This window comes from Meles meles, chromosome 16 (assembly GCF_922984935.1).
Source record: "Meles meles chromosome 16, mMelMel3.1 paternal haplotype, whole genome shotgun sequence".
Taxonomy (NCBI): domain Eukaryota; kingdom Metazoa; phylum Chordata; class Mammalia; order Carnivora; family Mustelidae; genus Meles; species Meles meles.
The window spans coordinates 82,626,438-82,651,573 of record NC_060081.1 but is presented as its reverse complement, the minus strand read 5'-3'; the positions used below and the strand labels follow the sequence as shown (position 1 = coordinate 82,651,573).

The following is a 25,136-nucleotide window of genomic DNA, read 5'->3' as shown; positions in this document are numbered from 1 at the left end:
CCCCCGTCCCTCCCCGGCGCGGCGCGGCCGCAGGATACCGCGAGAGTTCGCCCCCTCCCCCCCGCAGTAAAACTGTCAAAGGTGGGAGGGGCGGGAGCGCGCATGTGCGCAGCGCGGCGCGCAGCCTGCGCCGCCCGGACCCCGCGCCCCGCGCCCCGGCCCCGGCCCCGGCCCCCGCCCCGGCCGCCGTCCCGCTGGGCGCCGCAGGTAAGCCCCGGCCGCGCCCCGGGCCCGGACCCCGGGGCAGCCCTCGCTCGGCCGCGTTCCCGACCCTGACCCCGCGCACAGGTCGGGGGGTGTCCGGGCCCGGAGCCCCCGCCCGCCGCCCCCCCGCCCCCCCGCCGCGCCCGGACACCCCCGCCCCACCCCACCCCCTACGCCCAGCGCCGCGCCCCGCGCCGGCGCCGCGCTCCTGCCTCCTCCTTCTCCAGAAAAAGTCGCCATTTTGGTTCACTGCCTTCGCCCCCCCGCCCCCCCGCGCCCGCGATCGGGCCCTTTCGGGGCCAGGCCGGAGCCCCGCACCCGGGCCGCAGGTGACAGGTGGGTGGCAGGGCCGGCCTCCAGGGGTGCGGCCGCCGGCCGGCCTCGTCCGTGCGCCCGGCCTGGGCCGCGGTCCCGCCGCCGGCGCTGCTCGTGGCGCCCCCTCCCCTGCGAGGGTCCCACCTCGGCGCCCCTGCCCGGCCGGAGGCAGGGTGGAACCCCTTTTCCCCCTGTTGTCCAGGTGACAGGTGCTGGGTAGGAAGAGGGCGTCTGTCTCCTGGGGCAGCCTGGCCCCAACCCCCCAACTCTGAATTCTCCACCCGAGCTGGAAACTGGAAAGCGGGTTCTTGGCACCCACACCCCAGGCTGCTGGAGTCGTCAGGGGCTGCGGCGAAGGACGCTGCAGGTGTCCTTTAGAAGTCTCCGTGTGAGGACTTCGGAGAACTTTGCTTAGGGCCGGGAGACCCGTACCTCCCCTTAGGAGGTGGCGGGCAGTGACTGCCCTGACCTTGACCTCAGCCTTTGGACCCTCTCTAGGCGCTGCAGTTCTTCCCCATCTCCCCTGGTCTGAGTTAGTTGGGAACTGCCAGAGGAGGGGCCCCCTGTCCACACAACTGTCCCAACCCCCTTCCTGTGGCCTTTGGGTGTCCGTGGGGGAGGATCTAGTAGGACCTAAGGTCAGAGTCCCTCCCCCCAGCTCTCAGGGTATGGGGTCCCGCAGCAAAACGGGCCTATGGAGGCCCAGCCCTGGGCAGTGGGGTGTTCGCTGTGGCCAAAGACTGGTGGGCCTGTAGGTGGGGGCCAGAGAGGCTTTTACGTGGGGAGGTGGGGAGGAGGGCAGCCAGGTGGAGGGTTGGCTGAACGATTCCTGTTGGAGACAAGGTTGAGAAGAGGGTCGATGGGACGGTTCGGCTGGCGTGGGGACCGGACTGGGTGCCTATAGGGTGCTCTGTCCTTGATCTGCCCCACACACCCCTTGGGAACTTGCGAAGCTAGGGAGTAGGCTAGGGGTCCTCAGTGCCCATCTTGGCCATTTTCCATCTGTGTTCTGGAGAGAAGGATCCGGGGGTGCCCCCCCAGATGGGGAGGCATTGCCTCCGGTCTGGGTGAGGCTGCGGAGGAAGGTGTCCCAGGGTCCCAGGCCAGCACAGCATGTGAGCTAGCGGCCGGACTGGTGTCATAACTGGCCCTTGGGAGGGCTGCTCTTCACTCTTTGCTCCTGAACATTCCACCTCTCTAGGGGCCACCCCTAGCCCTGTACAGGCGTGATCCTTGGCACTCTCTGGGACTGTGTGTCTGGGGACAAGGGAAGTCTGTGGGAGCTGATGAGGGTCAGGGTTAGATGCTTCCAGGATGATTGTGTCTCCTGGATAATATGGGGGGACCTCATCTGGGCAGCCCCTCCCCTAAACCAGAAGCCTCCGTCATCTACTTTCCCATGTGGCCAAATACACAGGTGGGCAGGCACTGCTCTCCTGAGCCAGAGAGGAGCCTGTCTGGGGGCGGGGCTCAGGGCCAGCCCATTTCAAGTCCTGACCCGGGCCTGGTAGGCCTCACAGGTCTGTCCACTTGCTGTGCAGAGATGACTGATCCCTTCTGCGTTGGAGGAGGCCGCCGGCTCCCAGGGGCCACCAAAAGTGGACCTGGGAAGGATGGAGGCCGGAATGAGGTCCGCCTTCCTGTGCTACACGACCCGCCAAAGTTGGGTAAGAGGAGTCAGGCCAAGGTCAAGTCCAGGTGATTGCAGGCAGCCAGTCCTGGGTGTGGGATCCCTCGCTGGCTCCCAGCTCCCCAGTGGTCCAGCTCCTGGGTACTCAGCTGGGCTGCCAGGGCTCTCGAGGGCCTTCCCAGGGTGGGGGCAGCCAGGGGCCCTGGATTCTTGTCCTAGGATGACCACAGTCTCCCACTCCCCATGCTTCATGATGGGAGAAGCAGGCCTTACTGCAGGCCTGACCAGCCCCGGGGCGGCCGGCAGGGCTGCGGGAAGCACGGCTTCCAGTCTCGGCACGTCCCGTGTTGCAGGCATGCCAGTGGCCCGCGGTGGGCAGACCGTGTCCAGCCAGGCCCCACTGTGCTTTGACCCGGGAAGTCCAGCCAGTGACAGGACCGAAGGGAAGAAGAAGGGGCGTCCGAAAGCTGAGAACCAGGCCCTCCGAGACATTCCTGTGAGCTCCCCGAAGGCCGGGGTGGGACCCGCGCTGGAATCTGCCTCACTCAGCTTTGCCATGCATCCAGGGTGCCATGCACCCAAGCCCTCCCTCCCTGCGGCAGAGGGTCGCTCCACGCTTTAAGGGTTCATGGTGTGGCCTGGGACCTAGTGGACCACGTCCATGGGGCTTTGAGAGCTGGTCTAGTAAACTGTGGCTGCTTGGAGTGGCCTGAATCCCCCTGCGGTTGTGGCTGGGGGGGCTCCTGCCGCCTGTCTGCGCCCTGCAGGCCTGGGGAAGGGGCTGGGGCTGGGGCTTGGCTTGGCAGAGGCCCAGCCGGCTGAGGGGTCAGCAGACTCGCCTTCTCCGTGCCCAGCTCTCCCTGATGAACCAGTGGAAAGACGAATTCAAGGCGCACTCGAGGGTGAAGTGCCCAAACCCGGGCTGCTGGCTGGAGTTCCCCAGCATTTACGGGCTCAAGTACCACTACCAGCGGTGCCAAGGGGTAAGGGGCCGTGTGGCAGGAGGGGAAGAGGCCTGGGACCCGCCCTGCCTGCGTAGGGTGCGTGTGGGCAGTGGCCTCAGGCTGCCCACCCTCATGCCTGCCCTTTTCCCTCAGGGCGCCATCCCAGAAAGGCTGACCTTCCCCTGCCCCTTCTGTGAGGCTGCCTTCACCTCTAAGACCCAGCTGGAGAAGCACCGCATTTGGAACCACACGGACCGACCCCTGCCTGCCCCGAAGCCTGGGCCAGTGAGCCGGCCAGTCACCATCAGCCGGCCTGTTGGGGTCAGCAAGCCAATTGGAGTGAGCAAACCTGTCACTATTGGCAAACCTGTGGGTGTCAGCAAGCCCATCGGCATCAGCAAGCCCGTGACGGTCAGCAGGCCTGTGCCGGTCACCAAGCCCGTGACGGCCAGCAGGCCTGTGCCGGTCACCAAGGCTGTCACGCTCAGCAGGCCTGTGCCGGTCACCAAACCCATACCAGTCACCAAGTCTGCGCCGGTCCCCAAACCTGTGCCGGTCACCAAGCCAGTGACTCTCAATAAGCCAGGGCCAGTCACCAAGTCCGTGCCGGTGACCAAACCGGTGACCGTCAACAAACCGGTGCCGATGACCAAACCGGTGCCAGTCACGAAGCCGGTGACGGTCAGCAGGCCCATTGTGGTCAGTAAGCCGGTGACGGTCAGCAGGCCCATTGTGGTCAGTAAGCCGGTGACGGTCAGCAGGCCCATGGCCGTCAGCAGACACACACCGCCTTGCAAAATGGTGCTGCTCACCAAGTCTGAGAACAAAGCTCGAGCCACAGGGAGGAGCAGTGGTAAGAAAAGGTACGGGTTCTCCTCCTGGGTTGAGGTGGTACCGGGGCCCAAAGGGGGCCTCCTGCCCCTCACCAGCCTGCTCCCTGCAGGGCAGCAGACAGCCCGGATGCGTGCCCCATTCTGCCGAAGCAGGCGAGGCCGGAGAACGGGGAGTACAGCCCCTCCACCACGGGCCACAGCTCGGCCTTCCAGCTGAGCACAGACCCTAGCGGCAGCCCCCTCTCTCTGGGCAGCAGGCTCTTGGGAAGCAAGGAAGCCCCAAGGGCCTCGGGCCCCATGTCCCCACCTGAAGAGGGAGCAGAACGCACAAAGCACAGTAAGAGGAGAGCGGGGGGCAGTGACTGGGTGGGGCGGCCATCGGCTGGCCCGGGCCTCCCAATGGTTATTTGACCAGAACCTCGGCCCCTGTCTTCTCTCCCCCGAGTCAGGAAGGAAACAGAAAACGCCCAAGAAGTTTACGGGGGAGCAGCCGTCCATCTCAGGGACCTTCGGACTCAAAGGTAGGGCCCTGGCCAGTTGGGCGTCTGGGTCTGGGTGCGCACACAAGTGTGACCGCACCCGTGGCTCACAGCTGCCCTCTCCGGTGTGTGCACGCTCAGGCCTGGCCAAGGCAGAGGACAAATCCCGCGTGCACCGTGCAAAGAAGCAGGAGGGGCCGGGCCCCGAGGATGTGCGGAAGAAGGTGCCGGCTCCCGGGAGCACCGTCAGCAAGGATGCGCCCGCCCCCGCGGCCCATGCAGCTCCAGGTGGGGGGGCTGCCGGGAGGCGGGGCCCAGGACAGATCTCGACTCTGGGGCAGATCCTGGACCCCAGGGACTGGGGGCTGAGCGTGGACCGTGGGTCCTGTGCTTGGCATCCAGGGCGTCCGGGAGCCCCCACCAGTCGCTGAGGCCCCGGCCCTGCCCCACAGGTGGCCCTGAGGAGCAGTGGCAGCGGGCCATCCACGAGCGGGGGGAGGCCGTGTGCCCTACCTGCAACGTGGTCACCCGAAAGACCCTCGTGGGGCTCAAGAAGCACATGGAAGTGTGTCAGAAGGTAAGGCCGCCCCGGGGTCCCCGGTGGGGGGGACGTTCTGAGCGCGTCTCACGGCAGGGACGGGTCTGCAGCTGCAGGACGCACTCAAGTGTCAGCACTGCCGGAAACAGTTCAAGTCCAAGGCCGGCCTCAACTACCACACCATGGCGGAGCACAGCGCCAAGGTACGCCCGGGCCCGCTGACCACCGGCCTCCGCGTCCGTCCCGGCCCACCCCCAACTCCCCTGACCCTGCCTGCCGGCCGCTCGTCGCCAGGGGGCCACAGAGCTCAGTGGTCCCCATGCCTGACCGTGGGCATCAGTGGCCCTGACCCCCCCCCGGGCAGGGACTGGGGCCCCGGGGGGAGGATATTAAGGCCGGGCCTGCCCCCCAGCCCTCGGACGCCGAGGCCTCGGAGGGGAGCGAGCAGGAGGAGCGCGAGCGGTTGCGCAAGGTGCTGAAGCAGATGGGGAGACTGCGCTGCCCCCAGGAGGTCAGTGGGATGGCGGGGGCGGGGCGCATGAGTGGGGCGAGGCCGGCCTCTCCGGCCGCTTACCCTCACCCGACCCCAGGGCTGCGGGGCTGCCTTCTCCAGCCTCATGGGCTACCAGTACCACCAGCGACGCTGTGGGAAGCCGCCCTGTGAGGTGGACAGCCCCTCCTTCCCCTGCACCCACTGCGGAAAGACCTACCGCTCCAAGGCCGGACACGATTACCACATGCGCTCAGAGCACACGGCCCCGGTGAGCAGCCCCCGGCCGGTTCCTCCCTCGCAGGGGGGTGGTGGGCGGCGTGCACAGGACTTGCGAGCCTGGGACCACGGGGCGTCTGTGTTTGCCACGCGAGGCCCACAGCCCCGCGGCTCACCCTGGCCTCCCTGCGCTGCAGCCACCAGAGGAGCCTGAGGACAAGCCCCCCGAGACGGACGACCTGCTGGGGGTCGAGCGGACCCCCAGCGGCCGCGTCCGCCGCACGTCCGCCCAGGTGGCCGTGTTCCACCTGCAGGAGATCGCAGAGGACGAACTGGCTCGGGACTGGACCAAGCGGCGGGTGAAGGACGATCTGGTACCTGAGACTGCCCGGGTGAGCGGCCGCCGGGCCCCCAACCCCTGTCTCTGAGCAGGACGTGACGGAGCTCTGGGTCCCCGGGGACAGCCCTGCCTGTGATCTGGGGCATTGGCCGACTGTCCAGGTCGAAGTCTCCCACTGGTGGAGGGTACAGCTGAGGTCCTCGGAACAGCTGGGGTACCGGGGCCAGCTCTGGGCTGCGGGGCTCACACGGTGCCGCCTGTGTTCACAGCTCAACTACACCCGGCCCGGCCTCCCCACGCTCAACCCCCAGCTGCTGGAGGCCTGGAAGAATGAGGTCAAGGAGAAAGGCCATGTCAACTGCCCCAATGATGTGAGCTGGGGCAGGCTGGGCGGGTGGGGACACTGGGATTCAAGGACAGAGAGCCCAGGTGTGGCCCTGGGTAGGGGCCCTCCAAGGTAGTTTACCTGTGGTCCCTGGGCCCCTGCAGGGTCCTTGGGTGGAGGGGTCCCACCTGCCCATACCCGCAGATTCCTGGGGTCAAGCCCCGTGCTGCCCCAGAGGAGCCCCATGTCCCTTGGGCAAGGGGTGCAGGTGTGCTTGTGTGGGGGCGTCTGCCAGGAGCCCACGGTCGCCTCCTGTCCCCAGTGCTGCGAAGCTGTCTACTCCAGCGTGTCCGGCCTTAAGGCCCATCTCGCCAGCTGCAGCAAGGTCAGTTTCCAGGCTCTTTCTCAGGGCGAGGTGGTGCTCGGAGCTCCCAGCCCCTACAGGTCCCCACACCTTGTGAATGTGACGCTGCCCCCACGGGGCATCCTCTTCCCCCTCCTCCTCCTCCTCCTCCGGGAGCCCAGGGACTGCCCAGTGCCTGATGGCCAACCTGGCCCAGGGTTCTCCAGCCCTGTCCGTGAGTCAGTCCGCTCCCTGTTCTGCCCAGAGGGGCTCCATGTCTGTGGGGGTGTAATGGGCACCTTGACCTGGGCGTGGGGCAAGGGGCCCTCAGGCAAAGGCTGCAGCCCTTCCCTGGGGCACCTGCCTCTTCCCATACTCTTTACATCCCTTCCCTTAGTGGGGGCAACTCCAGGGTCCCTGAAGCCCACCTGCTGAGCGTCCATCCAGATGAGCTGTGGCCGCCCCGACCCTGTAGCCACACGGGTGCTGGCAGCAGGGCGGGTGTCCTGCTGCCTCTGGAGCTTCTGGTCTTCAGGGGTTGGGGGCGGGGTCCAATCTCGGGCCTGCCTGCCTTTGCCTTGCAGGGAGACCACCTGGTGGGGAAGTACTGCTGTCTGCTGTGTCCGAAGGAGTTCAGCTCTGAGAGTGGCGTCAAGTACCACATCCTCAAGACCCACGCGGAGGTGGGACTGGCCGAAGCCCTGCTGCGCCTGTGGGGCTGGGCCAGGCTGGGAGGGGGCGGCGGTGGCGGCAGCCCGGGTTGAGGGGGGCTCCCGGCTTCCCTGGAGGAGCAGAGAAGCGTGGGTGCCCCTCCCCTGGCAGCCCGGGCAGGAGGTGCCCCTTTGGGTGGGAGCCGTGCCGCCCAGCCGCCCTAGCACCGCGGCCTGCCCTGCCCCAGGGCTCGGCACCCTCTTGCCGCAGGGTCTGCATTCCTGCTGTTTCTCTTCCCAGAACTGGTTCCGTACTTCGGCAGACCCGCTTCCCAGACACAGGAGCCAGGACTCCCTGGCGCCCAAGAAGGAGGAGAAGAAGAGTCTGGCGGGTGGGAAGAAGCGAGGCCGAAAGCCCAAGGAGCGGACCCCTGAGGAGTCCGCGCCCAAGACGCCCCCCCGTCGCGATGACTGGCCCCCAGGAGGCAGAGACAAGGGGGCCCGGGGTGCCACTGGCCGGAAGGTGGGAGCCAGCAAGGCTCCTGAGAAGTGAGCGTGGCGGCTGGCAGGTGGGTGGGGCCTGGTCCCCACACTGGACGCCGAGTCCACTCTGTCGAGGGTGGGGGCAGCTCCGGCCCCTCCTGCCCTCCAGCTCCCCACCCCCCACCCCTGCCTGTTCATCTGTCCGGCGGAGGCAGCCAGCCCCTCTCTCCTTCCTGAACGTGGCCCTTCCCCTGTGCAGGCTGCGTAGGGCACACAGGGCTGGGGTCCCTCGGGGGATGGCCCGCAGCGGCAGCAGAAGTGTGATCGTGTGGAGGGACGTTCCCGGGCCTGGTGGAGCCGGGGGCCCCCGCAGGGCCAGGAGGAGGGGTCTGCAGCTCAGGCCTCAGGGCCACGGGGCAGCACAGGGCGGGCAGATGGCCTTCACCACGGGAGCTCTGTGCCCGCCTGCTTTCTCAGGCCCAGGGCTTGGGAGTCGTCGGAGACCCGTGGTTCTGGGCTGACGGGGGCACCTGAGCAGCCTCACCTCTGCCCGACACTGGACCCCAGCGCCCCAGCTACCTCCCAGGACAGACCCTGAGTCTGACTGCTACCGTGCTGACCCGACAGCTTGCCCCAGCGTGGCCTCCCTTGTCCTTCCGCCTCTGGTCCCTCTGCTTCTCTACCTCTCCGGCTCCCCTTCCCCCGCAACCCTTTGCTGCGCTCAGGCCCCGGCGCGGCTGGCCCCCGTCTGTCTTGGTGGGCGGAGGTAGCCCCCTTAATGGAGGGGACTCTCTGCCATCCCGGCTTCATGGGTGCTCCCTGCCTGGGGCGAGGGGAGGGTTCTGGTCTGACCTGCAGGGCTGCAGGGGCAGCGGGTGAGGGGGCCACGTGGAGCACAGCTTTGCCTCCAATCTGCAGCTTCGCTAACACCACTGGTCTGGGTCGGGGCAGTCCAGTGGGTTAGAGATGGGCCAGTCTAAGCTCCGAGGTCAACCTGGGGCCCACAGGCATGTGGGGTGTGGAAGTGGGGCCCAGCTTTGAGGAGTAATCCCTGTGGGAATCAGCCTTCTGTCTGCTGGTCTGGGTTGGCTTGTGGCTAGGCTCCCGTGGGAGCCCCTTTCCCCACTTTTTACCTGCTCTTTTGTTTCTGGTTGTGTGGTCTTTTGATACGAGAGCCGAAGGCCAGGGAAGGAGCTCGGCCAAGGTCCCGTTGCATTGGCGGCAGCTCTGCAGCTCTGTGTTGGGCCCCAAAGGGGATGGCGAGGTCTGCAGGTTGACCAGGGTTCAGGCTGGAGTTCAGGGCACCCAGAGTTGGTGGCCACACTGCCTCTGGTTTCCTCCCTGGGCCCCACCTTCCAACTTTGGCGTTGTAGGGAGGAGGAGGGTACTCAGAGCCACTGGGTTTAGACAGAGGCTGTTTCCCACTGGGGGGTGGGGGTGGGCTGAGGGCGAGGTCTGGCCGATCCTGGACGATGTGAATTTTGATATTTGCCCGTGTGCGTGTCTCCTGGGTGTAGTGGATGCCAGTCTTGTTGCTGTGACAAGTAACAACCTTTTTTTATTCTGTTTTTTATACAAAAACAACAATCTGACATTTTGGTGCTAAGGGTTTCCTGGTGCCGACGGTAGATCTGGGGGCTTGGGGGTGTCTCTCCCCTGCTCAGGGAGGCAGTGCTTACTGGGCACCTCTCTGCCCCCGACCCCCAGCTCCTGTCCTCATCTAGTCCCAGGAGAGGAGGAGCTCCCAGTCGGGCTCAGCTCTGCAGTCGGGAGACAGGTCCCGGGCGGCCTTTGGGGTCCGTCGTGCTGCCTGTGTCCAGCTTCTTCCTTTGGCCGAAAGGCTCTGACTTGGGCAGCCTGGCCTGATGTGCTAGGGAGGGGGTGTAGAGACGTGGACTAACTCCCAATCACACACACCTTGATTTGATTAAAGGGTGAGGCCTGGGCTGGCAGGTGCGATCAGTGTCAAAGGTCAGGGGCGGGCAGCTTGGGCAGGGCTTTGAACTGCGTGGGCAGAAGGGTTTTCTTTCCCGTGTTCCCGGTTGTCACTATGATATACAGCTGGTGGGGGCAGAGGTGGGGTCCGGCAGCCACTACAGGGGCAGCCTGGGGCAGGGAGGGGACGCGGGTGCTGCCAGGAGCCCTAGGTGCATTTTGTCCTTGTCACCAATGGCTGGAGGAGGTCGGACCTCAACATCTATGCTGGGGACAGCCACCCACCCCAGCCTCTCAGGTACTTGGCCCTTGGGGAGTGGGGGGCTGGTTTTTTGCTAGGGGTTAGTTTCCAGGTCACCCCCTGGGTCCACAGATGGTCCCTGGTTTGGGAACCCAGCTGTGACGCGTGGGAGGAGGTGGGGTCCTGGGTAACTTGATGTTCAGCACTTTAACCCCCTTCTTTGTCTTTAAAGTGGGTGTGGGGAGCTGCTGCCAAATGTGGCTGTTGGGTCGGACCCCTCTCCCTTCTTCCTTTCCTGCTTCCCATGCTCTGGTGAGTGGCCGTGGTGAGCTGGTGGGCAGAGTCCGCCTCCAAAAGGGGCAGAGCCCTGGGGGCCTCAGCAGGATCTGCCCATCTCCCACTCTGGTGGGAATTCGGCCAGGTGACCGCCTGGCCTTGATTGACACCTTCAGTGAGAGGGACTGCAGTGGCAGACACCCCCACCCCCACCCCGGGCATGGTGGGCATGGACCCTGCCCAAGACTGAAGCCCAGGGCACAATGCCAGGTCCCTCTCTGAAGATCTACCTCTGGCCCAGCCCACCCCCTCCCCACCCTGCCCTGAGAACAGGAAAGGGCCGACTCATGGGCACTTAACACAGAAGCAGGGTGCACGTGTGTTTGCTTGTGCAAAGGCGGATGAGGGTGTGTTCCTGGTGTGACCAGTGGCCATCCGTGGCCCCCCCTCCTGTCCCTCTGGACCAGAAGGGAGAGAATGGGGGCACCCTGGCCCATGGAGGGCAGGGCCATCCCAGCGTGTCCAGGTCGCCCTGGAGGCCTGGGGTTCAGGGGGCCTGGCCTGGCAGCCACATATCCCTGTGTTTTGGGTTTCTTGGTTTGGGTTTTTAAATGCCAGTTCTCCGTACATAAGTGCATTTTGAAAGAGAGGTTCCAGCTATCACTTGTAACCATATATATACATATATATTCTATCTACAAAGTGTTTATTTGCAAGATGTTTTGACGGTGAGCTAGGGCCCTGCCCGCCTTGTGACCATCTGTCCCCGGTCCTCGTCCCCGCCTCCCCGGCCCCAAGTGGTGCGGGGGTGGGCCATCAACTGTATGTATTAAATATGACTGTATCAAATAAATGTTTATTGATTTTTTTCCAGAGGCTTTGTGCGGCTGAGTTTGTGGTCAGTCTCGGGCGGGAATCCTTCCCCGCGGAGGACGCCCGTCCCGGGCGCGTGAGGCCGGACTACGAGTCCCGGCATGCCCAGCCGTATGGCCTTGTGGGACTTGTAGTTTGCGGGGCGCGGCAGTCAGTGCGTGGCGCAAAGCCCTGAACTACGACTCCCGAAGGCCAGCGCGGCCGGCCCCAGAGCCCCGCCCCGCGGCCGGCAGCCCGCGGCGAGGCGTCCGAGCTCCATGGCGGCGCCCCCGGTCTCTGCAGACGCGCCCCGCTCGCCTCCGGCGCCCGCTGCGGCCGGAGACGGGCCCGACCGGCCGGCGGAAAGGAGCGAGACCGCGTGCGAGGACCGGTAGGCGCGGCGCGCCGAGCTCGCGCTGGGGGCCGCGCACGCCCCCTCGCGTCCGCCGCGGGCGGGGGAGGCGCCGGGAGCCGCCGCGGGGCCGTGGGGCGCTGGCCTGCGGGCAGGGGCGGCCGCGGCCGGCGGGGTCTGGGCGCGCGAGGGCGGCGGGCGCCCGCGGTGGGAGGGCGGCCCCGGGGCCCGGCCGGGGGCGCCACCGAGCGCCCGGGGCCCGCGCTGGCGGCCGCACTGCGGATAGAGCGGCGTCTCCGGGGGTCGCCTTCCGTGTCGGTCCCGAGGGCGGGAGCGTGGCCCGACGCTCCGAGGGGCCAGGCCCTGCCTCGCTCTGCCCCGCGCCGGAGCCCAGGGCTGGCGAGTCCGGGTGTCCTCGGCCGGCCCCGCCGTGGGGCCGCGGCTCGAGGCTCGGTGGAGGGCGGAGCGGGCAGGAGCCGTCGTACCGCGCCGCCCGGGCCGGGGGGTGGACGAGGCCCCGAGGACGGGCTCCTGCTCCGTGCGTGCCGGCGCGGCCTGGCCCAGCAGGGCAGCCCCGGCCTTGAGGGCTTCTGGGTGGGATCTGCCCCCGGAGGAAGGCGCGGCGGCCCGCGGGTCGGGGTGTGAGAAGCCTGGTTCCGCCGCGCGCCTCGCACCGGCCGGAGGACCTCTCCGGGGCCTGGACTCCAGGATGGTCTGGGGCCGGGCCGCTGTGTTGGCAGGGAGAGGACCGAGGCGAGGGGCCGCCCGGAGGAGGTTCACACCTTCCCAGCGAAGAGCGACTAGATAGATGGTGGCCCGGGGTGGCCGCGTCTCGCTGACCCGAGCGGCTCGGAGAGTCTGAGTTAGCCCGAGATCCGAGAGGGCCAGGCCGGAGGAAGACACCGGCCGGTGGCCCCTGCCGTCGGGTCCCCGCCCGGTGTGTGGAGCCAGGTAGTGGGCACACGTGCCCCTCCCGGTGCCTGGGGAGCCAGAGGTCGGAGGAAGGGAGCCAGGGCTCGGCAGCGGCACGTGTAGACTCTGGCGGCTTCTCCAGAGGCCCGAGGGGGGTCTGTCCTGACTCTGCCCCTGGGCGTCACGGCTACTCCCCAATGCTGGCATCCTGAGCGCCGCCCCGCGGGCCCCAGAGCCGTCTGGTCAGCATCCGGGTGTGTGTGCCGGTGCCTCTGACCGTCCTTCCAGCTTCTCCACGCACACCATGGCGGCTGCACCCGTGTGGTCTGTCCGCCTTGCCGTCATGTCTTGTCTGTTCGCTCCTCTAGAGGGTCAGGGACCTCGGACACCTTAGCACGGGATGTGCTGGTAGGTAAGTGAGCGTTCTGGTGAGGACAGTGAGCCCCGCAGGCAGTCTCCTGTGCAGTCCAGGTGGAGACGGGTCGGAGGCTGTGGGAGGGAGGGAGGGAGGGAGGCTGACCGGACTGTCCAGAACGCAGGGTCAAGCCCTTCCTGCAGGCGGGTTTCCAGGGTGGTGGGGGAGGGGTCAAGCAAGTCCCTGGAACCTGTTTCAGCCCCTGCAGGGCTGTAGCCTCCCAGCCCCCCCAGTTTTTTATCTGTCCTGAGAAAGCCCTGATGCCTCTCTGTCCCTTAGCTAGTCTGGGGTCCCTGGGGCCAGGGCCAGGGGATCAGCCTCCCTCCTCCCTCCTCCCTCTGGCCTCGTTTTTTACTCATCCAGCAAACTTCCCTAAAGCCGGGCAGGGCGTCGGGCACCAGTGGCCAACTCTGCAGCCCTGCCCAGGACAGCTCCCGCCTCCAACGTGGGGGCCGGCCCCTGCCCGTGTGTCTTGTGGGCACGGCTCCTGTGGGCAAAGATGGACAGTTCTGTCCTGCTCCAAGTGCCTCTGGACAGGGAGGCAGACTCCGCCGCCTTCTTACTGGGCGGCCGGGAGAGGCTGCTCCCGAGGCAGCTTCCAGGAGTGGCCCCTCTCCGGGTGTGTGAACCCCACACGGAATTTTCCTTCCCTGAGCCTCCGTGTTGCTAGCAGGAAGGCTGGAAAGGAGGCCAGGGACTTAGGGATGCAGACCCCTTTACACATGGCAGGAAAGACTCTGGCTGAACCCTACGCCAGCAAGCTGAACCCATTCTACCTCCTGCAGCCGGGGTGGAGACTGGCTGTGTCCCCCGGCTGAACGCTGAGCTCCACGTGGCCTTGGGGACGGGCTGGAGCCTACCCCTGGAGGGGAGGGGCGGGGCGGGCTGCTAGCAGTTCGGGTTTGTTTATGCCTCTAGGAGGCACCTTGGGGCCGAGGGTGTGACGCAGGGCTCCGCAGGGCTTGGCTGGGAGAGGGTTTCGGGTTGCACCAGGGTCGTAGGAGGGGTCGGTTCTGCGGCCCCAAGCCGGCCTGGGGTCTGCAGATTCTTTCCCCGGCGTTCTGGGGGAGGTGCACCGTGATCCCCAGCAAGCCTGGGCCAGCAGTATACCCACAGGCGCGCAGGAGGGGCAGTTCACACCCAGGGCTGGCCTGAGCTGGGCCAGGGCCCCACGGCCGTGTTCTTTCCAGCAGGGTCAGTGCTATTAATACCAGGAGAGCTCACAGCCCCCAGCCGGGTGAGCCTCTTAATGCCTGTGGCCTCAGCCTCTGAGGCGGCCGTAGGTCCTTTTCCTTCTGCACCGGGCTCTTCCAGCCCGCACCCTAGCCCCGTACCTGCTGTGCCGCCTGCCCGCCCATGGGGGCGCCGTTCAGGTGGCCCCTGAGCTGTCCCGAGGGGCTGCTGTGGGTCTGAGGGTCACAGTGGAGGTGTCCCTGTACACACCTGGGCTCACCCTGCTGTGCGCTGTCCTGTGACCCAGACATGAGCAGCCCCCCAGATTACCCTGGCATCAGGATCTCGGGGTGCTGGGCCCTTGGCGCGGAAGGCAGGTGAGTGGCAGGCGTGTGGTCTCCGCGGCTGTGACGAGGCAGGCTGCCTCTGCTGCGTCCTGGCCGCTCGCAGCCCCGTGCGTCTGTGTCTGATCGCCGTCGGGAGACGAGCAGGCTGGGTGGGGGCTCTGGAGGCCCGGCTGGGCTGGCCCCTAGCAGCGGCTCGTTTTGCTCGGGGCTGTCTGTCACAGGTGAGTCTCTGTGCGTCGTGGCTCGTAATCCTTTGGTTTGAAATGACCTTTTGTCACTGTAACCAGCACGTCGTCCGTCTGTGGACTGGGAAAGGAGATCTTGGGTGTGACATTCCCGCTTCCAAGGTCGTGTCGCTGAGGAACTGGGGGAAGGCTTGCTCTGAGGCCACAGCGAGGCTTCTCCCTCGTTCCCAGAGAGAGACGGGCTTTGGGAAAAGCAGTGGAGTAGGCTTGGCTGCAAACCCAGCCCGACACCGTTCAGACCCATCACACGCCCCAGATGCTTCTGGCAAAGCTCTCTCTGGCCTACTTTCCGCTCTTCCCGGCACATGGGCACCCTTCCCGGGGACAGTGTCTGCCCGGGGCTGCTGGCAGCAGGAGCCTCAGAAGTCGTCAGTGGTCGTGGCCGTCATTACCTCGGCAGGACAGGGAACACGAATAAGGGTTCAGAGTTTCCTGTGGGAGAGGCCGGGCCACTGCCCTGGGGTGAGAAGCAGGGATGGGAGCCGGGCCCGCCCGTGGTGGACTGCGCGGCCGGCCGGCCCAGCTAAGAGGGACTTGTGAGCGGCTGAGGCCCTCCTCCTTCGCAAGCCAGGTTTTCCACGTCAGAGTCTTCTCCCAGAGGGCACGGGGGCGGGGGGCGGGGGGCTGGACTTCGTTTTCTGCCCCCCATCACCTCCAGGGCCGCCGTGGAGCTCTCCTGCCGCTGGGAGGACAGTGCCTCGGGGAGCCCTGAGGGCTGCAGGCCCTGTGTCCTTAGAGGAGTGTTTCCAGCGCCTGGAGACACCCCTGCGCGCTCCCTCCTGCCCCCACCCCTGCCGTGTTCATCTCCGGCTTAACTGAGCAGGAATGTGGGGCACCCCTGGGGCAGTTCCATGCTGGGCAGAGCCCCCCCCCCCCCACTGCTGCGTGGCAGTGCCTGACTCCAGAGCTGCACAGGGGACCCTGAGCACATAGACCGGCTAATCACCTCTGTTGCTGTCCCGACAACACGGAGCCACGACAGCCCTGTGTCGTCTGTCCTCCGGGGTGGTGCCACGTGGCTCTGTCCCGTGATGCCTGCTGTCTTGCCGTTAGGACTTGGCTGCAGCCGGGCTCCAGTCTTGAGTGCTGCTGGCGTGGCCGGTCCCACCTTCGGGTTAGCAAATGCCTTCCACTACCTCCTGCCCCAGACACACGGGCACACCGTCCTCCCCGCCCTTGGAAACACCCGCCACTCCGGGAGGACTGTGCCGCGGGCGGTCGGCATTCCCGAGGTGGAGATGGGCCGTTCCAGGCCAGGAAGGCTCTCCCGTGGCCCTGAGCTAGCTGGCATCGCCCTCGTGGGCGGGATTCCCGGCACCCTGTGGCCTCGGGTGTCGCAGGCTTGGTCTGTGCGTATAAGGCATTCAAGGCGACAGGATCCCAAATCCTCGTCCCCGGGGCGGTCGCGTTGGTGTCTCTCTGCGTCCGGTCCTGCTCGCGCACTCACGAAGGTGTGTGAGGGGAGCCCGCGAGCTCTGAAGCCCGCAGAGCGGGTCCGCGAGGGGACGCTTTGGCCAGCCCAGCCCCCTCTTGTGCAGGGACCACGAGTGCCTTCTCTCCCGCTTGCTCTGGCCGCACCGCCGTCTTCACAGCAGGCTTTCGTGACCAAGCCTGACGGCACAGACTGAAGCAGGCATCTCGCAGATGCTCGCTCCCCACTGGGCTGCTAGACGGAGCCTCCCCGGAGCTGTCCCTGTTGGGACTGAGGCGTTGGGCCAGCAGTCACACCGTGCCCCTTATGAACTGACGGGGAAGTCAGCCTGTCACTGGGCACGGGGGGCACAGCACAGGCAGGAGCAGGGCTCAGATGCTGCCAGGGCCTCGCCAGGTGGGGTTTTCTGGTCGCGGCTTCTGGGGACGTGTGCCCTCTTGGTCTGCAGCGTGCGGGACAGCGGGAAGCAGGGGCTGCTCTGCGGGTCTCCCAGCCCAGGGTCTCTACCCTGCACCCATGGCCTCCACCAGCCCGCTCGGCCGTCTGTCTGTCTGCCAGCCTCTCCCCGTGCGCCCCGCTGGGTGGCAGGGGCTGGGTCTCCTGGAGAGTGTTGTGGGAGGGAACGCAGTCCTCGACGGGGTCCTGACGGGCCCTGCTCTGCCCTCGTCCTCTGAGGGGCCAGGCCCCGGATGGCACTCATTTCCCCTAATGCCATTTGCTGTCCCTCTGAACGTGTGTGGACAGGGACCACCCCAGGCCAGGAGCCCTGTGGATGGGCTGCAGGCGGCTTTCCTTCGCACCCCTCCCCCAGTGGAGTCTGCCCCGCTTGGCGGTGTCCGGGTGCCTGCCTCGGGGATGGGCCCCGGGGCGATGGCAGCGTGGCTGGCCCTGGGGCAGAGGCAGGCGTGTCCTCTCCTCTGCAGCAGCAGCGCGGAATCCTTGGACAGGCTCCTCCCGCCCGTGGGCAGCAGGCGCTCACCCCGGAAGCGCACCACCAGCCAGTGCAAGTCGGAGCCGCCGCTGCTGCGCACCAGCAAGCGCACCATCTACACAGCCGGCCGGCCGCCCTGGTACAACGAGCACGGCACACAGTCCAAGGAGGCCTTTGCCATTGGTGAGCAAGGCGGGGCCTGCACCGAGTGCCCGGGCGCGGTGCCGCTGACCAGAGCTGCCGCGGGTCCTCTGGGCGCCGCCCTGGAGAGCGGGGAAGGTGGGCGGGGGTTGGGGATGCTGCAGGCAGAGTGTCGGCGTGGGGGGGGGGGGGCGCCCCTGGAGCCAGGCTGGGGGCTGGCCCTGCTGCTCTCGCTCAGGGTCGCTCTGCCCCTTTCTGCAGGCCTGGGAGGTGGCAGCGCCTCCGGGAAGACGACTGTGGCCAGGATGATCATTGAGGCCCTAGACGTGCCCTGGGTGGTCTTGCTGTCCATGGACTCCTTCTACAAGGTGAGGAGCGTGCCTCTGAGTGCAGGCCACGGCCACAGAGGGCCTGGAGGCCCCACCCGGTCTCTGGCATGGTGTGGAGAGGCACACAGAGCCCCGGTGCTCTTGCCGCAGGTGCTGACCACGCAGCAGCAGGAACAGGCCGCCCGCAACAACTTCAACTTCGACCATCCAGACGCCTTTGACTTTGACCTCATCGTGTCCACCCTCAAGAAGCTGAAACAGGGCAAGAGTGTCCAGGTGCCCGTCTACGACTTCACCACCCACAGCCGGAAGAAGGACTGGGTAGGCCTCATGGGCTAGGGCTGTGCGTGCCCACCTGGGGACACGGCGGGCGCAGCGGACGACCGGCTGCATGGTCCCTTTGCAGAAAACACTGTACGGGGCAAACGTGATCATCTTCGAGGGCATCATGGCCTTTGCTGACAAGGCGTTGCTGGAGGTGAGGACGGGGCTCAAGGCTCATGGTCTTGCTGGGAATGTCCGTCCCTGCTCAGCTTCCTGCTTCTCCGTGGTTCTGACCCTAAACTGGCCTCCTGCAAGCAGGCCAGGCCGCTTGCTCTGTCCCATCGGGGTGGTGCAGTCGCTGTGTGTCGGGTGGGGCGCAGCCTCTTGCCGGAGAGCGGTTCAAGGTCACTGGGTGGAACAGGCCCACCACTCCCCCAGACAGAGTGAAACGCCCTTGGGGGAGGCGGCCTGAGGAGGGGCTCACTCTCAGCTGTGGGTGTAAAGCCCTGGGCCGCTGCCTCCACCGCTTGTGTGAAGTTCCTCTGCGGCTCTCTGGGGCCCGTGCAGTTGCTGAGGCCAGAGCGACCTTGGCACAGTGGGGGCCGGTCCACGTTGGCGTGCACATGTGTGCTCTTGCCTGGACGGAGGCGGCCTCCTGCGCCTGCGGACCCCTGAGAGGTGCGCTCAGCAGCATCCTTCCGGCCAGGCCCTGCTCTGGGTGGCGGCCTCTGCCCCCCCCCACGGAGAACAGCAGGGCGGCCTGTGCTTTGGTCCCTGTTCCTTGTAGTTTTGAGGCCAGTCAGTTTGGGCTCAGGCTCAGGGAACCTTGTCGACTCCAGAGCAACTCTCCAAGCCCAAGCGCTATGGTGGGGGAGGTGGGGAGGGGACAAGTCCCTGTGCCCTGGCACGTGCAAGGGCATGTGGACAGCTGGCGCCCCACAGAAATGCTGCTGGCTGCATCCCGCCTGTGCAGCCAGGGTCCGTCCAGTGCCCTCGACTGAAGCCCGGTGGACAGTGGCCCGCCCCCGCCGAGTTCCCCACGCCCGTGCACGCTGCCCGCCAGACCTGCAAGCTGCCCCGTGGGCCTGGCTTGGTCCCAGGTCGGTGCCACGCTCGGCTCAGCCCCTCACTGTCCCCATCCAGCTCCTGGACATGAAGATCTTTGTGGACACAGACTCCGACATCCGGCTGGTGCGGCGGCTGCGCCGGGATATCAGCGAGCGTGGCCGGGACATCGAGGGGGTCATCAAGCAGTACAACAAGTTTGTCAAACCTGCCTTCGACCAGTACATCCAGCCCACGATGCGCGTGGCCGACATCGTGGTGCCCTGGGGTGAGCCTGCTCACCCGCCGCCTGTCCGGAGCGTGGGCGGGAGGGGCCTTGTCCCCTGTGTGACCCTCCTTGCCCGTCCTGCCCCAGGGAGCGGGAACACGGTGGCCATCGACTTGATCGTGCAGCACATGCACAGCCAGCTGGAGGAGGTGAGCCCCTCCCCGCTCCCCTGCTCCCCGACCCGCTCCCCGCTCCCCTGCTCCCCCTGCCCCGCTCCCCGCTCCCCTGCAGCCCCTGCCCCGCTCCCCTGCTCCCCCAGCCCGCTCCCCGCTCCCCTGCAGCCCCTGCCCCGCTCCCCGCTCCCCTAAGCCCCCCGCCCTGCTCCCCTGCAGCCCCCCAGCCCCTGCAGCCCCCCAGCCCCTGCAGCCCCCCGGCCCCACTCCCCTGCTCCCACTCTCACAGCCGCCTGCCCTCCAGCCCCTGTGTGTCCAGTGTCCCCTGCCCTGTTCCGGCTTCCGGTGCCCCAGGCCTGCTCGCTCAGCCCCAGCCCTCTGTGTGGGCCAGAGACTGCGTGGGGCGCCTCCAGGGCCTCCTGGCCTGAGCTGGGCCTTGAGCGGAAGGGTGCACTCCTGTCCTTCCCAAGCTTCAGGGTACTTTGGGGTTTTCGTGCTGAGTTCCACATCCGGGGCGCTCCAGGAGGGTTGCCCCAAGCTGAAGTTACGTGCCCTGGGCTTGCCAAGGGTCCTGCCCCTCTAGGCAGGCTTCGTAAGGGGGTGCTAGAGGCCTGAGGAGCGGCGCCCCAGGAGCCCAGGCTCGTCGTGCCCAGTCTGGAGGGTGCCCAGGCTACGGGCCGTAGGAGCGGGCATCCTCTGGTGGTGGGCGGCTACCCGGGACTGTCCCTGGGGACTGAGGCAGGGCCTTTCCCGGGTGGGTGGGCCCAGCGGGTCGAGGCGCACAGTGGCAACGGGCTGTGCCGACCGGTGACTGCGAGGTGAGCCGCGCTGCCGCCACTGACTCGCCACCCCCATTCCCTTGTGTCTCCCCGTGTTGCTGCCGCAGCGTGAGCTCAGTGTCAGGTAAGACTTCCCAAACCCACGTCTGCACAGCCGGAGGCTCTCCCAGCATCCACAGGCAGCTCGGAATTTGGGGTGTTGCCCGGGCAGGTGGGAGGGGCCTCTGGTGTCACACCCTTCCCCGGGGGCAGCCCTGCCCTCGCAGAGAAAGGATGGCTTGGTGGCCCCCACCCTGCTTGGTCTGTCTCTTCGGGTAGCTGAGGAAACAAAGGCACAGAGAGGTTAAGGCACTTGCCCGCGATCACACAGTGCCCTGACCCCATGCTGGTCAGACGTCTCTGGAGGGGTCTGGTTGCGTGGGGTCTGCCTCCAGGGGGCACCGTGTCCCGCGCCGGCACTGCTGGGCCCCCCAGGTTAGAGCTCACAGGCACGTCCCTCGGCAGCCAGAGGGTCCTCTGCCTGACCTTGGGCTCCAGTCTGGATGCCCCCAGACAGTGAGGCCCCAGCCCCCGACGCCCCCATCACACTGGCCCTGGGAGCCAGGGGGAGCTCCCGAATGCCCCAGGAGGGCGCGGATGGAGCGCCCCGCGCTAGCCACCTGCCTTTAGCCTGGGCGTTCTGTGGAAGCGGGGGGGCACCAGGAGAGCCCCGTTCCTGCCTGGGAGCCCTGGAGCGTGCTGCCCTCGCATGAGTCACCGCTGGGCTTTCATCCAGACTGAGGCACCTGCAGGGCTCGCCCTGCCAGGCCCCCTGGGCAGCCTTTGTCGTGAGCATCAAGTTTCCAGGGTGGCAAACTTAAAAAAAAAAAACGCCTAAACGCGGCGGGCTCTTTTCCGCGGTGCGGCCAGCCCGGGAGTGGGACTGGTGGGCGGGAAGCGGGGCCCGGCAGCGGGGTGTGGGCAGAGCCTCCCGGGTCTCCCTGTCACCCTGCCACCTGCCTCCTCTCGCTCTCGGGCCAGCTGGTGGCCCCGGGGACTCGCTCCCTTGCTAAACGGTCTTTTTCTCTTTGTTCTTTTCCTCCTCTTTGTAATCCCTTGGGTTTCCTGCCCTGTTCCCTCCCTGAACACTCTTCACCTGGCGAGCAGAGGAAGCTGCGCTGGGATATGTGAGGACAGAGTGCGCTGCCTGAGCTGCTGTGCTGTGTGCGCGGGGGGCGGGGGTGCTGCTCCCGCTCGCCCGGCCCCTCCCCTCCGCCCCGCCCCGCCCCGCCCCGCCCCGGGCGTGTTGCCGCGGGGCTGGCCCTGGAGGGGCTGGACCTGCCCGCGTCTCCCGTGAGGGGGGCCCGTGCGTCCCCTGGAGGGGAAGGGTCGGGACGAGGCTTGGCCCCGAAGCTCAGCTGTTCCCGAGAGACGAGTTCGGGGGTGGAGGACCAGTTGCCCATCCCGGGGGCTGAGGTGCCTTCGCGCTCCCGCCGCCCGGTCCCCTTTGGCTTTGTCCGAGCAGGCGCCGGAGGGGCTCTGGGCTGGGAGGGGAGGCTCACAGCACAGCCCGTCGCTTTCCCTGGTGGTCAGCCTTCGCCCGGCGGGCGTACTCGGGGCTGGGGCCCGCCCTCCAGAGCAGCCACAGGGAGCCCCCCACCCCCCACGGCTCATTGTCCCCATCGCGTGCGCCCCGCCCCCACACAGTGTCCGGGGTGGGAGGACGGGCCTCTGGGAGGAGACACCCCTTCTTGAGTCCCCATCCGCTGTGTTCCCAGGGCCGCGCTGGCCTCGGCGCACCAATGCCACCCCCTGCCCCAGACGCTGAGTGTCCTCAAGAGCACGCCGCAGGTGCGGGGCATGCACACCATCATCAGGTGAGGGCCGCGTGCGAGGCGAGGGGACCCGTGGCCCGCGCCCCCGCTTAACCCACGCGTCCCGCAGGGACAAGGAGACCAGCCGCGACGAGTTCATCTTCTACTCCAAGCGGCTGATGCGGCTGCTCATCGAGCACGCGCTCTCCTTCCTGCCCTTCCAGGTGCGGGGCGGGGGTCCTGGGCGGGGCGTGGGGGGAGGCGGCGGCTCCCCGCGCTCAGCAGCGCCCCCCCCCCCCCCCCCCGCGCAGGACTGCGTCGTGCAGACCCCGCAGGGGCAGGACTACGCGGGCAAGTGCTACGCGGGGAAGCAGGTACCCGCTGGGCGCGGCGCAGGGCCGGGGCGGGGCGGCGGGGGGCGGTCCGGCCGCTCAGCGCCCCCCACGTGCGGGCCCCCAGATCACCGGCGTGTCCATCCTGCGTGCGGGCGAGACCATGGAGCCGGCGCTGCGGGCCGTGTGCAAGGACGTGCGCATAGGGACCATCCTCATCCAGACCAACCAGCTCACCGGGGAGCCGGAGGTGCGCGGCGCGGCTGCGGGGGTGGGGGCCGCGCGCAAGGACCGAGGGGCGCGGAAGGGCGCAGCGACCGGCTCTGACTCGGCGCCCCACAGCTCCACTACCTGCGGCTGCCCAAGGACATCAGCGACGACCACGTGATCCTGACGGACTGCACCGTGTCCACGGGCGCGGCGGCCATGATGGCGGTGCGCGTGCTCCTGGTGAGTGGCCGCGGGGCCGCGGGGCCGCGGGCAGGCCCGGGTCGGCATTGACCGGCCCCTTCGGGCGCAGGACCATGACGTTCCGGAGGACAAGATCTTCCTGCTGTCGCTGCTCATGGCAGAGATGGGTGTCCACTCGGTGGCCTACGCCTTCCCGCGAGTGAGAATCATCACCACGGCGGTGGACAAGCGCGTCAACGACCTTTTCCGCATCATCCCCGGCATCGGTGAGGCTGCGGCGGGCTGAGCGGTGGTGCCCACGGCCTGCTGGGCCTGAGCCCCCACCACAGGGCTGCCTCCTCTCCCCAGGTAACTTCGGTGACCGCTACTTTGGGACGGACGCGGCGCCCGATGGCAGTGATGAGGAGGAAGTGGCGTCGGCGAGCTAGCTGCCGGCCTGAGCCTTCCTGCCCTTGCGGCCCCCCGGCCCCTTCCTGCCTCAGGCCCCGCGTGCAGACGTGTCCTAACTTATTTTAATTAAGAAGGTGTTACGCTGTGACTCGCTCTACATTTTATAAAATAAAGTTTGGGAAAACGAAGCCGTGCCTGGTTAGCTGGGCGCACTCGGGTGCCGTCCTGCCTGAGACCTGGGCTCGCGGAGTAGCCCCAGCGCCCAGGCTGCTGGGCCACCACGGGGAGGGAGGGAGTTGAGGGGCCCCTCAGAACCTCTCCTTACCCGGCGGAGAACTTGGCATAGAACTTGCGTTCCTGCTCCCGCACTGGGCTTTCCCCACAGTCTGGGCTCAGTGTCCGTATTTAGGGGGGTAGAGCTGGGGCCCACAGCTCCTGGTTCTGCTAGATGGGGCCCTTGGTGGCCCCCTGGCCTGGACCTAGGGCTCTGGGTCTCAAGAGGCCGCCTCTGCAGCCCTCGCCAGCCCCGCCCCCACGGCGAGTGCGCACAGTGCGGGAACCCAGCGGAAATGAGCGCGTGGGCGGCTGCAGGAGGGGGTGACGCTGGTCCCTGCCGCTGGCCAGAGCCTCACTCGCAGGGCAGACGGCCACACTGCCCGTGGGCCTGCCGTACTGCGGAGGCCCAGAAGCCCACCTCCAGCCCTGCCTTCACTGCTTCTGCAGCCCTCCCCAGACAGCCTGTCTGTGGCAGATCCGCCCGGGGGTGGGGGGTTTGTGCATGGGCCAGACCGCCAGCTGCTGGGAGTGGGCAGTCCAGCCTCCTTACCCTTCTGTCGTCCAGACCTGGGTCTTGCCTCTTTCCCGCCCTTCTGGTCTCCTTGCATCCCCCCCCCACACACACCCCAACAAAGGCCATGTCATGGAAAAGCTTGTGGGGGCGGGGACAGGAAGTCACTGGGTGGGGGCCAGGCCAAAGGCAGGCAGACACAGGCAGGAGGCTTGTCCAAGGGGTGGCCAGACACAGGGGGCAGCAGGAGGAGCTTCTCCTGCCAGAGATGGTGAGTGGACCCCCATGTTCCAGAACCCCCGCTCCCTCTGTCCTGGTGCTGCGTGCTGGGAGCCCGGCTGGACCGGCTTAGCAGGGGTGCTGGGAGGCTGAGGCTGGGAAGACAGCTTCCAGCCAAGCCAGGGCTTCTAGATACCGAACAGTTACTGGGGAGCAGGGGCCGGGGCGGGGGGGGGAGGATCCTGGATCATGTCTTGGGGACTTCCCCAGAGTCCAGCCAGGGGCCGGCCAGCTCCCCAAAAATAACCCAAACCCACAGACGCACATGCACGAACGAGCGCCAGGCACAGGTCTCACGTGCTGTGGCACAGAGGCCCTCACCCCACTCAGCCACCACCTCCGAGGGAGGACAACACGGGGGGCCAGGGCAGAATGGGGAGGCAGGAGGCCTGAATCAGAGGACCTGCCCCCTCAGGCTCTGGGCCGCTCATCTGAGGCAACTGGGGGAGGCTAGGCACGGGCTAGGGGACCCGTTGAGCCCATTTCCTGCTCGGCCGCTGTGGCAGTGGCAGAAGTGGGTCCCTCTCCAGCGCGGGGCGAGGGTCTTCCGGATGCTGATGGAAGGAGGGGGCAATTCCGCCCGCCCCTGGGAGCCTTCTAGTCCCAGAGACCGGCCCGGAAGCAAGATCCAAGACTCCCCCCGGGACACCCAGCACAGCTCACATCAAGGGACTGCCGCATGGGGAGAAGGCTTAGGTGTCGCCCTCCGGGGCGGAAGACCCCATCCTTGGGGGACTCTGGCTACTCGCTGGGGGTTGGGGGAGGGCTGGGGCAGGCACCTGGGGGAGCGGTTGCGGGGAGCTGGGAAGGCAGAGCTACCTGGACTAGCCTCAGAGCCTGGTAGGGGAAGAGGCGGGTGGGGCGGCGACCTGGGGCCCACCCTCAACACTGGTCCAGAAGCTCCCACGACACACCGGCCTGCTGAGGGCTTTGCCTGCCGTCCCTGGGTAGTGCCTCCGGGACTGGCCAGCCTGAGAATGGTGTCTCCAGGGTCGATCTCAGGTTCGTCAGTCCGTGAGGTGCTACCCCTTCCCCAGCAGCGGCAGCCACGAGGCAGAAAGGGAAGCTTGGGGTGCAACCCTGCCAGGAGACGGGGCTCCAGACCCAGCACTGGGGACATACGGTTGTCTCACCAAGTGGGGCAGGCCACTGCAGGCTGTCGGTAGGGGCTGGGGGCTGGCATGGCCAGGGGAAGGACTCCACCCCTCCTGGGGCCTCAGTGGGCCGCCTGGAGTCAGGACACAGGCTGGAAGATGCCTGAGTTCCCAGGCCCCAAGTGCT

At 67.2% G+C, this 25,136-nt stretch overlaps 2 protein-coding genes across 13 annotated transcripts; both read left to right on the top strand.

The window, feature by feature from the left end:
* Nucleotides 1-151: 151 nt before the first annotated feature.
* Nucleotides 152-17,023, top strand: ZNF512B (zinc finger protein 512B). 2 transcript variants are annotated; one of them, XR_006815245.1, is made up of 18 exons: nucleotides 152-207; nucleotides 2,061-2,186; nucleotides 2,503-2,645; nucleotides 3,004-3,132; nucleotides 3,247-3,956; nucleotides 4,037-4,263; nucleotides 4,376-4,447; nucleotides 4,547-4,693; nucleotides 4,858-4,982; nucleotides 5,054-5,146; nucleotides 5,356-5,454; nucleotides 5,534-5,704; nucleotides 5,850-6,044; nucleotides 6,262-6,363; nucleotides 6,640-6,702; nucleotides 7,245-7,343; nucleotides 7,612-10,026; nucleotides 16,897-17,023. XR_006815245.1 is itself a non-coding variant. In XM_045980222.1 (17 exons), the coding sequence occupies exons 2-17, from the start codon at nucleotides 2,063-2,065 to the stop codon at nucleotides 7,861-7,863; spliced, it is 2,751 nt and encodes a 916-aa protein (XP_045836178.1). In that variant the 5' UTR covers nucleotides 152-207; nucleotides 2,061-2,062; the 3' UTR covers nucleotides 7,864-11,104. The 2 variants fall into 2 exon arrangements, 1 of the variants encoding a protein (XP_045836178.1); XM_045980222.1 differs by lacking the exon at nucleotides 16,897-17,023 and having other exon boundaries at nucleotides 7,612-11,104.
* Nucleotides 11,239-22,977, top strand: UCKL1 (uridine-cytidine kinase 1 like 1). 11 transcript variants are annotated; one of them, XM_045980227.1, is made up of 15 exons: nucleotides 11,239-11,488; nucleotides 16,900-17,087; nucleotides 17,307-17,413; nucleotides 17,525-17,695; nucleotides 17,781-17,852; nucleotides 18,782-18,971; nucleotides 19,059-19,120; nucleotides 21,010-21,029; nucleotides 21,621-21,719; nucleotides 21,787-21,880; nucleotides 21,968-22,030; nucleotides 22,116-22,238; nucleotides 22,331-22,438; nucleotides 22,509-22,665; nucleotides 22,748-22,977. In XM_045980227.1, the coding sequence occupies exons 1-15, from the start codon at nucleotides 11,376-11,378 to the stop codon at nucleotides 22,825-22,827; spliced, it is 1,647 nt and encodes a 548-aa protein (XP_045836183.1). In that variant the 5' UTR covers nucleotides 11,239-11,375; the 3' UTR covers nucleotides 22,828-22,977. The 11 variants fall into 11 exon arrangements, 9 of the variants coding, with proteins under 9 accessions (XP_045836183.1, XP_045836184.1, XP_045836181.1 ...); XM_045980228.1 differs by lacking the exon at nucleotides 21,010-21,029 and adding an exon at nucleotides 19,971-19,987; XM_045980225.1 differs by having other exon boundaries at nucleotides 16,897-17,087.
* The last annotated feature ends 2,159 nt before the right edge of the window (nucleotides 22,978-25,136 follow it).